The sequence below is a fragment of the Calonectris borealis genome, chromosome 1 (assembly GCF_964195595.1).
Source record: "Calonectris borealis chromosome 1, bCalBor7.hap1.2, whole genome shotgun sequence".
Classification (NCBI taxonomy): domain Eukaryota; kingdom Metazoa; phylum Chordata; class Aves; order Procellariiformes; family Procellariidae; genus Calonectris; species Calonectris borealis.
In genome coordinates this window covers 194,298,451-194,315,720 of record NC_134312.1, presented here as the reverse complement: position 1 = coordinate 194,315,720, position 17,270 = coordinate 194,298,451, and the positions used below count along the sequence as shown (strand labels likewise).

General features: G+C 36.5%; 1 protein-coding gene across 1 annotated transcript in view; it reads left to right on the top strand.

The window, feature by feature from the left end:
* NBEA (neurobeachin) overlaps window positions 1–17,270 on the top strand; it is a 426,845-nt gene that overhangs the window by 171,205 nt on the left and 238,370 nt on the right. The window contains exons 34-35 of the mRNA XM_075139786.1: window positions 11,363–11,471; window positions 15,154–15,320. Of these exons, the coding sequence (XP_074995887.1) occupies window positions 11,363–11,471; window positions 15,154–15,320 (276 nt within the window). The remainder of the gene's footprint in view (window positions 1–11,362; window positions 11,472–15,153; window positions 15,321–17,270) is intronic.

The following is a 17,270-nucleotide window of genomic DNA, read 5'->3' as shown; positions in this document are numbered from 1 at the left end:
ACGAATCACCTCATGGATAGGGATCAGGGAATCTCGGTTGGTGCGATATTGCCGCCGGTGCACCACTGTGGTAGTGATTGGTACCTGTTGTTCTTGGACCTTCAACAACCCCACAACAGAAGGATCCTCCGAGAGACCAGGCAAGGTAGACAGCTGTTTAATTTCCTCATCTCCAGGGCAGCTATACCAAAAGCGCACCAGTACCCTTTTGGGTCCTTAAAATTCCTTCTCCTGAGGTAATCTATGCCAAGGATGCATGGAGCCTCTGGGCCAGTCACAATGGGGTGCTTCTGCCACTCATTCCCGGTTAGGCTTACTTCGTCCTCCAATACAGTTAACTTTTGGGATCCCCCCATCACTCCAGAAATACAGATGGGTTCTGCCCCTTTATAGCTTGATGGCATCAGGGTACACTGTGCACCGATGTCTACGAGAGCCTTATACTCCTGTGGATCTGATGTGCCAGGCCATCAAATCCACACAGTCCAGTAAACCCGGTTGTCCCTTTCCTCCACCTGGGTGGAGGCAGGGCTCCTCTAGTTCTGGTCATAGAATTTGTTACTCACTTCTTGTAAATACAAGTCAAGAGTTTCTTCATTACAATCCAAAGTAAGATCAGCCTTTTTACTCTGTCTGGGGAACTGTTCACTGGAAACTGGACCGTCGTGAGACAGGTTTTTTCTGGAAACTGGAGCAGCAATTTTTAATTCTTATCCCAGCCAAAACCAGGACAGATGGACAGATACAAATTCCTCGGGAAGGATAGGCAGAGAAAGCAAGGAGGGAGTGTTGCGTTCTCTGTGAAGGAGGAGCTCAGATGTATGGAGCTCTTCAATGGGATGGATGACAGTCTGGTTCATAACTTGCAGGACAGGATGAGAGCAGAGTCCAGTAAAGGTGATGTCGTGGTGAGAATTTGTTACAGACCACCCATTCAGGATGAAGGAAAGGAAGAAGCGTTCTTTAAACAATTTGAGAAAGTATCTGGATCACAAACCCTAGTTCTCATGGGGATCTTTAACCTTTCTGACATCCTCTAGAAGTGCAACAAGGTGGGATGCATGCAGTCAAGACGATTTCTGGAAGGTGCTGGGGATGACTTCTTGATACAGGATGAACCACCTAAGAGTGACACACAGCTGGATCTGCTATTCACTAGCAAGCAAGAATTGGTTTTGGATGTGGTAATTAATGGCATCTTTGGCTGTAGTTACCGTGAAATAGTGGAGTTCAAGATCCTGAGGGAAGTGAGGATGGAGAGTAGCAGAGTACAGATTTCATGAGTGCAGATTTTAGCTTATTCAGGAAACTGATAGATAAGGATGTCATGGGAGGCAGATGTGGAGGTCAAGGGAGCTCTGGAAAGGTGGCAGGCCTTTAAGTACAGCATCGTCCAAGTGCAAGAACAGGAAAGAAAGAGACTGGTTTGGCTAACCAAGGAAATTATAGTAGAGCTCTGGTGCAAAAAGAGAGTACACAGGAGGTGGAAGTAGAAGCAGGCTAGAAGGGAGGAATTTAGAAACATTGCTTAACATGTAAGGAATGTTGTCAGGAAGGCCAACGCTCAACTGGAAATGATACTTGGAAGAGATATCAAGGGCAACAAGAGCTTCTACCAGTTCATTACTAATAAAAGGCTGACCGAGGAAAATGTGGCCTGTTGCTGAATGGGATGGATGATTTAGGGACAGATAAGACTGAGGTGCTCAATGCCTTATTTGCCTCAATCTTCACCAAGCCTCTGTCTTTAGTGAAAGGGTTGAAGGAGGAGAACTACCTGCAGTGGATGAGGAGTGAGTCAAAGATTCCTTGAGACAACTTGTTCCATACAAATCCGTAATACCTGATGTAGTGAAAGTCCTTGCAAGGCTGATCACTATTATCTCTGAAAGGTCAAGGAAACTGAGGCAGGTCACAGGTGCCTGGAGAAAGACAAATGTTGCACCCATCTTCAAAATAGTCCAAAAAAGCCAGAGAACTATAGAATCATAGAATCGTAGAATAGTTTGGGTTGGAAGGGACCTTTAAAGGTCATCTAGTCCAAGCCCCCTGCTGTGGGCAGGAATATCTTCAGCTAGATCAGGTTGCTCAGAGCCCCGTCCAACCTGACCTTGAATGTTTCCAGGGATGGGGCATCTACCACCTCACCGGGTAATCTGTTCCAGTGTTTCACCATGCTGTACTTAAAGGCCTGCCACCTTTCACTATAAGCTGGTCAGCTTTTCTTCTGTCCCTTGGAAAACCATGTAACAAGTCCTTTTGGAACACATTTCTCTCTACGTGAAGGAGAAGGTAATTGAGAACAGCCAACATGGATTTACGAAAGCTAAACCATCCCTGACCAACCTGTTTGCCTTCTATGATAAAACAGCTAGATTTGTGGACATGGGGAGAGCAGTGAACATGATTTACCTTGACAATGGCAAGGTTTCCACACTGCGTCCCACAATACTCATGTATCAGAGTTAGAATGCTACATTCTGAATGGATGGACAGCTAAATAGGTAGAAAACTAGCTACATAATGGGGCTCCGAGGGTTGTGGTTAATTGGTCATACTCTACCTTGATGCCTTTGACAAGCAGAGTATCTCAGGGGTCTATGCTGCCTAGGAGATGGATGTTAGAGATCATAATCTATTAGTCTTTCAGAATTGGATTACTACCCTCAACTTCTGTTTCCTTCCCCCTTTATGTTTTCACAACACCTCTTTAAAGAGATGGCCTTGTCTTTTCATTTAAAATAATTTCCTTTATTTTTTACAGAATTTCCTCATTTTAAATACCAGGAGTAGTCTGATCATAATGCAAATTTGAGGAAACATGAGACTATATTTCAACTCATTTAAAATTGTAAGCTTTGTTTCTGTAATTTCATCTCTGTAGCTCAGTCTGCTTTCTGCCTTTAGCCATGAAAATATATACTTTTGCATATCCACCTACCTGTACCTCCAAGCACACTTAACATTTACAAGAGGCCTTTTTCTTTTAAACCCTGTTTTCTTGAGAGTTTTCACTAATTTCCTGGAAAGAGTAGCAGAATGTTTAAATAGACTGGAAATTTGTGTTTGTTTAAATTTAGATGAATTGCTGATTAAATCCTGAAAGGAGGCTAATAAAGACTTACATTCTTTCCATGTTACCTCAACTAGGATTGTTGGGTAACTACAGCAAATATTCTTTTGGACATCCTCTGTTGCAGTTTGGCAGTTCTGATATGTTTGGTTTGCGGTAAATGAGCTCACAGTCATTATTCACTGTCTGCAATACTTAAATGTTCAGGCCTTGTGTTAAAAGGTATATCTATGGTGCCATTTGCCATATTTGATTTATGACATGCATTTACAGTTGGATCCCTAGATACTCCTTGAAGAACTTGTTCTCCATCCAAGAAGGATGGAGGAACGATGCTGTTCCTTGTTTCTGTCTTGACAATGATCTTGATCACAGGAACCATGAGGTCAGAATGAGGAGTTCACCTGAATCATCCAGGAATGCAAGATACTTGGTCTTCAGACATCATGGATATTATGTAGCTGAGGCCTACCAGAACAACTTGCAAAGGATTCCAGTTTGATGTGCAAAATCCAGTATATGCAAATCCAGGCAGAAGATAGCACTGGGGAAGCAGTAGCACTCAGATACAATATATAGATAAGAACAAAGGTGTTTGATTATTCTGTCTTTGACAGGTGTAACCAAATTCTTTTGCTGTACTGTCATCCTCACCAATTGTAACTTTCGATTGGAGGAATCCTTTATCAATTGTGAGTGGCTGTTTTACGGAAATTCATCCTAAATGTCATCTTCCATCAGTAGAAGATTCCTGTCATAGATACTTCCGTAACACTGGGCACTGAATGACTGTATTTCTGCTCCAGCTGAAGCATGAGCTTGAGCTCTCTGTTAGATGTGCTTTTTTATAATCTCACACTATTTATTACAGCTGTCCTTGCTCTACCTCCAGACTAATAGTTTGTTTTATGGTAACCATCTATCTATTTGTAGGGTCAGTACAGCTGAAGTTCTTAGATATGTTTGAGGTTTTGAGGCATCCTCTCACCTTCTAACCTTGCCTGATCTGGTCATATCTCAAAGCTAAGGCTGATTCTGAGATGCAGTGGTAACTGCTGGTCTTGGATGTTTACTGGATGGTCACTATTTCAGAGAGACAGATTCCTCTTGATTTAGAAAATTCTTATGCAAAATAGAAAATCTTTATGAGGAGTGGAATAGAATCTTTGTAGTGAACTCTGAGTTTCACTGAGTCTGTTATAGCTTCTGTGGCATTTCTGAAACATTAAGTTACCCTCCATGAAGTTTATCTTGCCAATGTGCTCATATTGTAGTCCAGTAGCTGGTCTTTGCATGCTGTAATTTCAGACTTTTTTCTAGCAGATTCTTCATCATTGCCCTTTTGCTAGAAATCAGACCCCTGTGTTAGACATCATTACCTTTTAAAGTTTATAGGAGTTTACTTTCAAAGTATTTATAGCAGTACGGCATCTAGTAGAACTTCAAACTCTTCAAGTTAGACCAGTTTATGAATCCTATTATAAATACCAAGTGCAACGATAGGTTTCATTTCTTATGAATGCCATTAAGAGTAATAATTGTCAAAACAACTGTGTTTGGTGAAAAAGTGGCATATTTCCAGGCTGCTTCTTGGAAAAATTAAGCTATGGGCATCTGATGAAAGTAAGTTAGAGAAACATCTGTTTTCCTGGACATGTGAGTTGGCAGAACTTCAGGAATGAGTAGAGGAAGCAAGACCTTAGCTAAATTATAACAAATGTTCATTTTGTAATCTGTTTTGAAAATTGCTGCTTGGGAATGATCTGCTTTTTTAGTTTATCTCAAATGAAAGAAAGATTGGGTAACATAAGCACAATTGTTCTATCTAGCAGCATAACAGCTACGAGCCCTCTTTCTCTCTGTGTGAGATTATTACTAGGAAGAACTGACTGCAGGATAGCAAAGTCAGTTTAGAATAGTTAGTGAGATATGAGTTTTCATCCTTCAATTCTGATAGGTGTACAAATAGCACTGTTTGTCACAACCTATTCCAATCCACATCTAAATGTGTTGCAAACATTTTATGATTTTTACATGTTTCCAAGACAGTTTGGATATAGTTTATCACTGTTTCTATTTCCAAAACTCTAAAAAAAAAAAAAAATTCTCCCAGGCTTTTTAACTGAATGACTTCTTGGAACATGGAGAGCCACAATCCAGCCTTTTTAAACCCCAGTATCTGAAAAACAGGGGCTTCTGATTGATTACATGTACTTTTTCACAACTTCCTTTAACCTGTAAGCACTCTGGATTTTTAAAGTAACCTTGCTGAGGACAGAATTCAGGAAAGCACATGGATTTAAAACAACTTCTTACCTAATCCTAAACAACATTTGCAAATAACTCATATTTATGAATCAGCATGTCCTGAGACATACTCCCACCTAGTCTGCTCTCACTCATAAGTCTGAGACTCTTTGATTTTTAGGTAAAGGAGAGCCTGCCATTTACTCTTATTCCTACAGATACTTAAGCCCTGTCATGCTTATTTTAAAGTACTAGCATATTTTAATTCTAGTTTTTGCTTCCATTTTCCATATGTTCAGCTGGAAACTTCACAGCTATCTGTACAGAAAGCTCATTTCCCGATAGAAGTATACCAGGAATTGAGTCATGAGTGATTTCAGACTGCTTTGTTGGTGGAATCCTTACTGAAAGTCCTTTGATTCAGTCTGAAAACAAATCAACCCCATTTCCTAGTAAGGGAGCTTTAACTGTGGCTCATAAATTTGTGGGCATTAATAGAAATCAAGCTTGTCTTGGTAAAGAGAAACCATAAGTTACCGAGTCAGTATTTAATCTCTACCTTATGCGGTAAGAATTGCCGCTCAAAGAGGATAAGTTTTTTGCTGGTCATCAGTTCCTGGTTGAGATCAGCTCAGCTGGGGAAGGACACAGAAGCACATTTGGCTTCAATTCTGGTACGAGTTTCAGTGGTGCAACTGAAGAAATGGTCACACAGGATAAAACCAAACATTATTCTAGGTCAATATCTTTTTTCTTTTGGTAAGTCACTAAAAAAGTATAAAAAGTACAGCAAGCCTGTCATGACACTCTTCAGAAAACTCCTTAGCCCTGTGGGCTACCTGTGTAGAGATTAATAAGTATGACCGGAAGATCTGATTTATCCCTGTCTCAATATCAATCTATCTACTAGGTCTTTTGAGGGTGGTGCTTGCTAAGGCGGGATGAGGATTTACAAGGGTGAATGAGAACAGTGGGTATAATTCAGTCACAACAAATGTTCAGTTGTCAGTGATAAGGAGATCTCACTAAAGAACATGTCTTATTTTCAAAGGAGAGTGAAAATGGTACTGCTCTCAAATTTCAGATCTTCCTTCTGTTTCGCGTGTATATATGCATTTTGTGCCTCAAGCTCCTTCTTACTTGGATTGGTCACTCCAATACATGATGGTTTGGGAAAGATGCAGAGAATAGACTTTTCCCCAAAAGGGAGTGCTCTGTAAAAATCTGTGGATGGGAAGCATGGTTGAGCAGATGACTGAAATATCAGTCAGGATATATTGGGTGGGTTTCAAACCTGCCTTAATATAAATATTATACAATGTAATATGTCATGTAAATATTTTATAACATAACAGTACATGGAGTTCACGTTCTTGAGAATATATGCCAGAGACTGTTGGTTCATCTTTTGGAAATTTTCTTGTGCAAAATCATAGAATATAGGGCTAAGAAAAAGGAAAACACGATTCTAGAATTGCATCAGAAAAGGTATTTCCATTGAAATAAGGCAGCATTAATGTTACTATGTAAATAGTGACTAGAACTTGTCTAGAATACTGCTGATAGTTTTGGCTATGCGCTTGCAGAAGAGGTAAAATCAGTGTATTAAATTAGCAAAAACCCAAAAGGCAATCTCTTTTACTAACTCTTTTGCCATACAAGAAAAGTCAGAGAGATGATTTACTTAGCCTAGTAAAATAGGGATAGATGGAATATCAGACCTTCTGAAGGTCCACAGAAGGAAGAAGAGTTGTGTAAACCTAAGGGCAACATTTGCATAAAATAAAACAGTAAAGACTGCTGAAGAATACATTTGGATTGGAAAGTAAAAGGGTTTTAACCTTCAGAGGACTTTCCAAAGCTGTGCTGGAGGCAAGCAACTTGATCACATTTTCATAAACTGAAGACACATTTCATGAGCTAGATTTCATGGAAATGCCTTTCATAAACTAAAGATAGTTTATGAAAGAGTTTGTATGATGTAGCTGCATGTTCCAGTGAAGGAGTGAATTTGCTGACCTAGAGGTCCTTGTTCCTTTCTCTTATTTGCAGTGAAGGGAGATTTTTTTGATGTATTGGCAGCCTTTGATACTACTGAGTGTGAGATTTTTCCTGGTTTGGGATCCTTTCTGAATAATTTCTATGTTTTTTCTATGAGAATCCAAAAGATAGTTGTAAGCACTTTTTCTCACGCCAGAAAAGCATGAGGTTTCTTTTTTTTTTTTTAATCTTATGCCATGCATGTGATTGAGTTAGTAAGGATTTAGATAAATTGGAAAGTATTCAAAGGATGACGACATTACCATGCACATTCATGAGGTGCAACCCAGTTAGGACAATATGCTGAGTTGTGCTGTGTCTGTACGAATTTGAGATTCAATCAGAGTTAGCTTGCTATGATTTAATTCAGGTATAACAGTAATAACACTTTTGCCATCTTTTGCTTTGTAGAAATATAGTTTGAGAATACAGGATAACTTCCCGTTAGAAGTAAAAATCAGTACCAAAAAATTATTTTTAAGTAGTGTTTTTAAATTTCAAAAAGTAGTAAGTTTCCTTGAAGTATAGCAAGCACATAAGAAAGTTCCTTTGCAAAAACCTCTGTAAGGCATTGCTTCCCTGACTTTGTAGTAGCTGCCTTTCATTTCAAAGCTAAGATGACACATTTAACTGCTTTAACTTATTATGCTTCTATTTTCTGCCTACATTCTTGCACTTACAAATCAAAACATCTAGGCCAAGGCTGCTTTTGGAGGCATGCAAGATTTCTAAATGATGGCCTAGATTTTAACCCTTCTCTTTTTCAAAAGTCTGTCTTTCTGGCAAGGGATTTTAAGACTAGTGTAATTATTAATGTAATTCTTATAGATGCAAAAGCATAGCTTACCTAGTCTTTGAAGTTCTATCTTAGGTGCATGCAAGCACCTAAGGCAAGTGAATCACCATACGTCCCTTATTAGCACACATTGATACAATATTATTTAATGGTTATATAGTGTTGATAGGTTGTGGCCTCACTTTTGTCATAATCCCAATGTGGTGACCACCATACAAACAATTTTTCGTCTTTTTCTTTAAGAAATCGCAATCAGTGATAGAGATATGAGAGTGCATGAAACAACTGGCTAGAAACAGTTGAAATACTACTGAGATATTCCATAGATAAGATTTTTGACAACAACAAAAAGGAAGAGAGCAGGTATGTCTGTAATTTTAAATAAAACCAAATAGCCTGGACTGGGCTATGTTCACACTGCTTAAGGTTAGCACCTGCTAGAGCAGAGTGTCTTCATTCATCCTACATAGCACTTAGTCCAACTCTTCCCTGAAGCCTGTACGGTTCCTTTTTCACCTTAAGATATCATGACTATTTTGTCTGTTTAGTTCAGATTGTTTGGAATAACATGAGGGCTACCCACTAGAATGATGTGTTCTATGTGTGCTGGGGTATGGCATGAAAACACCTGCAGAACTTTCTTGGGTAGCATTGGAGAGAGTTTAAGTTGATTCAGTCTCATCGATGTGTCTTCAGTGAACTGTCCCTTGGACCATTCCTGTACATTTTCTGGATGGAAGTTAGAGTGAGCCAAAAAATGAATGGAGGCCAAGCTAATGATTTGTGTGCTGTAGGCAGTCAGGACCCAGTGCTCAGGCATGCTCCCTGGTCCCCTCTTATTCGTCATCTCCTTGACTTTGGACCCTTAAGACCTGTGGCACTTCGAGGTTACCTGAAATCTGGCTTAGTATGCCTGATGTGCTGTCCAAAAGCTGCAGCAACTCCGAAGTTGTTCCCAAATGCATCAGGTCTCTCAGTCTCTGGAGCAGAAAGGTCCATTAGAGGGGTGGGAGGTACAGCTGGGGTCACCAGCAGTTTCAGCCAGCTGATTTGAATCATCTGCTGCATATCTATAAAAGTTTTCATCTTCTGTAAAGCAGCCAGAGACTAGTATTGACAGATATTTTTTTTTTTTTTTATGTCTTTTCCCTGCATATTGGCAAGAGATTTATTTATAACTTGTGGAAATTAGCATTCTCTGGGAATCCATTTGAAGCCCCTTGTAGGTGTTTTATTGGATAAATGGGCACAGAGAATGTGAACACTTCTTAATACAGATAAATATGACTAAGATTAAGATGGTATGTATTTATCATTGCTCATGAACAGAGGCAGCTTAAATTGGTTTTTGAGGTATAAAATCTATGCCCAGATGTCTCAAATAATAAACCCAGTGGATCAAAGTTAGTCTCGAACTTTTCTCACCAAGTTCTTGTGGCAGGGAGTGTCTAAGAAACCTATTGAGTTCACCTAGAGCCATTTGGAACTAGAAATCCTGCCTGGACCACAGCTAGACTCAAAGATACTGAATTTGCACTGCGCTGCATTTATTCAATAGTTTATTCATTCAGGAAGGGAGGTACAGCTAGTAGACACTTGAAATCTGTGTGTTCAGTTTTGAAATCCTAGCTAGTTGGTTTCAGGTCGTTAATGTCATATGGAAAATTTCAGGAAGACCTGTGATGCAAAATTTGATTTGAGATGTTAAACACTCACTTCTAGTATTTTCTTATTTTAGAGAAGCTTGTTAAAGTCATGAATGCTCACTCCTAATCCATATCTGAGGGCAGTTCTACACTTACCTCTTAACAATAAAAATCTGAACACTTAACAGTAATAAAACACTAAAGCATATCTTCCAGCAGGGTAGATTAAAAAATAAAGCTAAATTTTGAAGACTACAATGGAGGCAACTTTAGTCTTTCAGCTTATAGTTTGCCAAAAAAATTTGCTTTCAAGATTAGCAAAGGGTTAGATATAATAAAAAGGCTTATTAAAAGCATGAATATCCACTGTGAAACCTTGATCCAAGCTTGTTTGTCTTTGTCTCTAAACAGAGGCCCCAACATTTACGTCTTCCCATGCCACACACCCATATTAAACATTAGCTCAGGGTAAGTGATCTCCTTCCTTTGGTAGAACACACCAAAGGAGGCAAGAACAGAGTTCAGATCTTACCATCTTATAGATGTAAGGTCTAGTAATCATGGCTTTCATTTCTAATAATCATGGCTTTCATTTGTGGTGTTTCTAAGCACCAGACACCAACCTTAGGGTGGAATTTGCTAGAAATTTCACATTCTTAATATAAGAATCTCTGAAATTAAGTGTGTTTCCCTGATGCTGCAAGAAGGAAAATCCCAGACCGTGTGCCAATTTGACACAAAGAGAAACAGTTCTTCCTGATCCTAAACAGACCTGTCAGATCTTCGCATCCTGAAAGATACTTCCTCCCTGCTGATAAGAAAAGCAAAGCAATTTTGAATAGAACGGGCAAGCTTAGAGATGGACTGTAAGGACGAGAAAGCAGTTGCTTCCATTCCTCCTGCCCAATAAGATATCAGCATTATTAACAACACAGTGTTGTATATACTGCAATTTTATTATGCATCTCATGGTGTTTGGTGGTCTTTACAAGAGTCTTAATTTAAGGTGCCCAGTTGACATCCTCAGTCTCAGTTCCAATCTTAAGTCTATTTTTTCCTTCTTTTTAAGTGAGGTTTGTCTAGTTCTGATGCCATGAAAACTTGGAAACATGATGCACTTTTCACTCCAGTGTTTGAAAAACATATAAGAGATATTTATATTATTTTGCAATTTTAATATAATTTTAAATCTTCAGTAATCTCATGATTTTTTAAGACTTTGAAATTGGAATATTTGTATTTAATGGTATAATGGTATCAGTAAGAGTTTAAGCAGTTGTCTATATTTTTGTAATGATAGTATAGTATTCATATTCATATTGAGACTGCTGTTAAAAACATAATAGAAATATAATACTTCCATAAAGAACTTTTCCCTTCAATAATAAATAGCAAGCAGAACATTTTGGATAAAATTAAATTTTTCATGTCAACTAATTTGGCAATTGCATTACAGTAGTTTCAGTAATTTTAATTTTTTCCATTTTAAGTGAATCTGCTGAAATAGCTCATTTGAAGTACATCAAATACAAAGGTTGATTTTGATTTTTCTTATTTTAGATTATTATGTCATGCAATGAAAGACCATATAGTGCGTGTCGCAAATGAAGCAGAATTTATTTTGAACCGACAAAGAGCTGAAGATGTCCACAAGCATGCTGAGTTTGAGGTAAGCCTGAGAGTTGGCGCATTTCTGCTTCTCTGTTTTCACTCAGTTGTCACCTAGACTGTAACCCCATACAATAAAGATTTTTTTCTTCCAAGAAAGAAATTTACATTGAAGGCATTTCAAAACTAGTTTTTAAAAGCTTTGGTAAATGTCAAACACAAGGAATGGGTTTAATTTCTCATCTCCTCACTGAAATTCATGAAAACATTTACAGCTTGAAGAAATCCCTTAATCAGAATGTCTAAACTGATATGGCAGACCCTTTAGCTTCGCAAAGAACGTTTCTGATTTATTGCAAATAGTAATGCACATCACATTAGTAATTATTTTTGTTGGATTTTATCAACAGTATATATGAGTTCAGTAAAAAGAAAAGTAATTAATACAGTTAAGGCACTTAATGAAAAATAAGAAATAGAAATGTTTTGTTAAACGGAATTAGTATTTTAAGGTAATTTTCTTAGAACGTTTTGCATTTTGGAGCACTTTAGAACATTTACTTGCTATAATTTATATATTGAAATATTTTACATATCTTTCCTGCTAGTGAGGAATCATTAACTACTGACAGTAAGATTGTGTTTAAAATGTATATTCTTTTTAAATATTGGAACAAGTAACACGGCAGCTGGATCCCATAACTCTTTAATGTCTAGAATTCTTACTCCTAAAAGGAGTCAATGTTCAATTGCTTTTTTCATGAATTAGTGTTGCAATATACAATTTAAATTACATTGCTTGAAAAGGATGCAAATATACAAAAAAAGCTATTTTTAAAACGTGTTCAGTTTAACAGGTTTTTGATTATTTCTTCAGGATTAATTTTGTTCCTATTAAAAAAATTTTCATGCAAAAGTGATGGAGTAAAGTTAAAAATTCATTTTTGACATGATTTTATCAAATATGGTTTTGCATTTTTATGGTGTTTTATACATTTTAGCATGACTAGTTTTTATTATTTCCAAACCTGTCTGGGCTTGCATACATTTGTGTATGTGTAAGTATATATACACAAACATACATTTCCACATGTTTTAATGCTCAAGTGACCTAACATCAGGATTAAGATAGAATGACTTAGTATTGATGATAATAAATAGCTATATCAATTTATCCATCTGTCAGAAAATGTCAACAAGCACCTGGTGGCTAGAAATAGGATCCAGTAATCTTAGTTTTGATGAGGTTTTTATCTCCTTGAAACAGCTCTCTTAAATGTGCACTTTGATGTACTAGTTCTTGTGCTCCTTGACCTAGCTGAAAAGTGTGAGACACAGAGATATCTGTTGTCATTTTGAATACACATAACCTTTACTTCATTCTGTCAGAGCAGACAGCAGACACTTGTCATATGGGATTGCAACAACTTTATTACCAAGCATATACTGGATGTTTTGAACTTAGACAAAATCACATTTGCAATTAAGTGTGTGTCAGAGTGAAGTTTCATATTGCTTCAACAATAAATAACATTTGATATTTATCAGAGCATCATGCAGTAACCTAAGATGACAATAAAAGATTGAGTTATCTGCTCTTTGAAGAATACATTGAGGTATAAGATCTGTCAGAACTCTAGACAAAATGAGAATATTCAATTAACTTTCAGCTTCTGTTAGCAAATAGGATTTAGAATATTAACTAAATTCCCTAAAGGAATAGCCGTAAGTTAGTCTTATTGTCTGGTAAGGAAACCAACACATTTTTCATATATGAATATTTTCATTATATTTGTCACATGAAAAACCTCAGCTACATGTTTTAGATGAGTAAGATAAAATCTGCAAGTCATAAAAGAAAATTATGGAATGTAGCCTGTGTTAAATATGAAACTCAGATGTACTTAAATAAGGTGATGGTTAAAGTCTGAAAGAATGTTTTATATATTGTCTTTAATAATGGTAGGTATATAACTGAACATTTTATTATTCATCCTACTTGAAAGTAGCAGGGACAAAGAGATTTCTGGTAGTTTTCTGTTGCATAATTGTAAATCTGTCATTTTGTTTTAATAAGCTGTATTGGTATATGTTCTGGGTTTTAGTACATGTTAATCATTGCTCTCAGCCAGAGAAGTGAGTGGCTATTTTATTTTTACCTTTTAAACTTTAATTGAATCATTATGGGTGAAATGATTTGGCCCAAGCTGCACCAAGTTACTGTGTCGCCTGCGTAGTGGGGAGGCCATGGACCAGCATCTAAGTTTATCCTGTGACTCCAGTTGCAGTCAGGGCCAGGGAAATTCCTCCCAGAATGGGTGCTTCACAGTTAACTTTCATTTTGTTAACCTTTGTAATTGTTCAGGAAGAAAAATGAAAATTTAATTTTACTGTCCAATGAGCTGGTGAAATATTAACTTCATTACTAAGGCAGATCATTGTACTAATTGGTGCTTCCCTGTACAAGAAGATAAATTGAAAAATGAATTAACCCTTTATGAATTAGTGTAACGATTGTTCTTTTCCAGATAGATTACTTGAAATAATGGCTGTAACACAATGGAAAGACCACTGTTAAAATCTTACTGAATGCTAATGTGATCTGTAGTAAAAAGGTAGTGTGCAGAAATATGAAGAATAAACTACAATTTAGCATGAGGTTAACTTAATTTTAATTGCTCCTTTGAATATTAGAAAATAGGATTCTGTTCAGCATTGTGTTACAGCATTGAGTGTTGGTTAAACGTTCTAAAAGGTGCACAATAACTGTGCGTGCGAAAATGTCTCTTAAAAGCTGATTTTAAAATTAGCTGTTTTGAGAATAATCTAGCCTTTGTAATTTATACCTAGAAAATTATACTTATAATGGATTTATTTTAATTAGTATGGCTACATTTGCTTTGCTTAGACATTTTGAAAGGATCTTTACTAGGAGGAGAAGTTGAATTTGAACTTAACATGATTTTGAGAAAAGAAATGGAAAAATTATATTGTACTCATTATACATAACGAAAGGACTTATCAAAACTAAAATACACTCTAGAGTTTTGACAGTTTTAGAAATAAATTTGCATGAAGGTCAATAACCACAGCATTTATTTTAAAGGTAGTTATCTCTTAAAGGAAACATGATGAAAACATGAGATCTTTTTCAGTTTAAAAGATGAGTGATTTTGTAACCATTAGAGTTTTTTAGAGGTGGTAGTATGTTATGAAAATTTTTCATGTTGTGATATGAAATAGAAAATATACTCCTTAATTTCATAGTTAAAGGAGTTTCTCTTTAGCAGCCATAATAAAATTATCGAATGGCTTTTTAATTGTAGGTTTTATTGCAATTTAAAAATCAAAACCAGTGTACATAATTTTTTCCTGCATATTATGTTATGCATGTTATACCTGTATTTTATACCTGAGAACATACGAAACTTCTACAAATAAAGACGAACTTTTAAGGCATATCCATGGTCACGCATATACACACAGACATGTATGGCTAAATGTTTTTAATTGCAATTCTGTTGTCTTTGCCCTTGATATTTCAATTTTTACATGCTCTAACTGAATGCTTTTTCATGGATAATATATAGTAGTAGAACCATTTCAATTGAATGGTGTTCCCCATTCTTCTTAAAAGTATTTTAAAGAGTGCTTGTAATATTTAAGGAGTTTCGGTAAATAATCATTTTAAGGCGATTCTAAATAGCCTATTTTTTATGAAGCAGATGTACTTTCATTCCTAGTCACAGTGTGCTCAGTATGCTGCTGACAGAAGAGAGGAGGAGAAGATGTGTGATCATCTTATCAGTGCTGCTAAGCATCGAGATCATGTTACAGCCAATCAGCTGAAACAGAAGATACTCAACATACTAACAAATAAGCATGGTGCCTGGGGAGCTGTTTCTCACAGGTAAGCTGCAAATGTAAAATGTGTGGGTTTTAAATGTTACTTTCAAAGTTTAAGAAAAGCAGTCATTGTATAACTGAAATATGAATGTATTAGGAGCTAGTATTGCTAAAATATATTTTCTCTGTTAGTCTTTTCTTCAGCTGATTCTTGAGAAGTCCTCTTTGCTAAAGATTCACAGATCAAACTCCTTTATAGACTGCAAACATAATATTTTATCATGTTTTGAATAAATTGTAATGGGTATTTATTGTTTATAATGCAATTTTACTGTTAGTATATCAGTAGGTTTTGAGGCTCCTACCAATATTAGAATCTGAGTGAAGTGTTCTGAATGAGATATTGAGAGAAGTAGTGATTTCCATATAGACGTCGACAGAGGAAGCCTGAAATAAAGAAGAGTCAAAATTACTTCTTTAGCGTTATAGAGTAACTCAGTATTAGAATAACCAGCAGAACCAGGTCACTTGAGTTGCTGTCTAATGCTTTCTTCTGATTATAGATTTTTCTGTGCAAGTAATGAACTGGTAAGATCCACTGGTAAATGTTAAGTCTCCTACAACAAAACAGTAGTCAGTGCCAGCCATGCATAGTCAAACGCTGTATGCTTAAAGCAAAACTTATATTGTACTTAAATGTAGCATCTGCAAAGCTGAACATAACCAAAGTGCGGCTCAATTCTATAGATACTCCTGATTAAAAAAAAAAAAAAGTAAAAAAAGCATGATCCAAAATATATAATTCTTACTGTATGCAAATGATAATATAGTATTTGATGTTTTAATCAGAGCTGTGTTGAATACTGTTTTTGAAAGTCCATTCTATTCAACATAGGGGTGAAATTAAACATTTTCATATATCATGCAAAAAACCAGAGCCTTGCTCTTCTGAATCACAAAAATAGCCAGTGGCTAAGGTGCTGACCCTCATGTGGAGGACTTGAGCTCAAATTGCCCCTTTCCTTCATTCAGAGCAAGGTCTTGAACCTGGTCTGCCGTGTGAGTGCCCTGTCTGCAAAACTAGAGACCGCCAAGTCTCTCTCTTGTTTGTGTATTCTAGCCACAGATATTTGATTATTTATTCAAAGTGGAACAGCTCAAACAAGAGAAATCAAGGAAGTTCTGCTTCCAAATATCCAGATTTTTATAGTTTAATTTTCTACTTAAATCCTGTTTGCAGATCAGAAAGTTCCATTTCAGCTCTGAAAAACCTTTTCAGTAAAAATCTAGTTGAGACTGATAGACTAATACAAAAACTTTTCTCTAGGTAAATATTTTATTTCAAAAAATCTATTTTAATATAGTTTGAATACATATCTAGGGCTTAAGCGTATTAGAAAAGTTGTCAAGTAATAAATTTGACACATCAGTAATAATGTTTAATAAATACCACATATACTGTTCATTCTTTTTGCCATTCTGTCTAGTTGGTTCTTGCAGTTATACAGTGTTAAAAAAATGTAATTTTTCATGTTCATCATCCTTGTATCCTTATATCTTCCAAAAAAAATCACTATTTCCTGGATAATGATGGAGAGGTATTTATTTTATAAGGTGGTAGAAAGTGTAGAAATTCAGTCTTACGGAAATTCTGTAGTCTAACGACAGAGACGTTCTGGTGGAAATTACAAAAATGACATGTCGAAGATTGTGATATGGTTAATTCAAAACAGTCTTAGTCCATAACGGACACTCGTGTTCTCTCTAGTTGAGGCTTAAAGCTATGTATCTGGAGACTTGAGCCTGCTGAAAATAAGTGCAATTTTCAGTTCTTTTAATGTCTTTGAATTTTTGAATAATATTGTTGCTCAAGTTTGTGAATGGCTGCAGACACTTTGCAGGCTTACGTCAGTTCCTGGTCACTAACCTTTTCAGGAGACCATCTCTTCTTTGGGCCAGATAAGTTTCCTCTCCTGGATTGTTGATGGCATCCTAAATGGCAACAGACCACTGC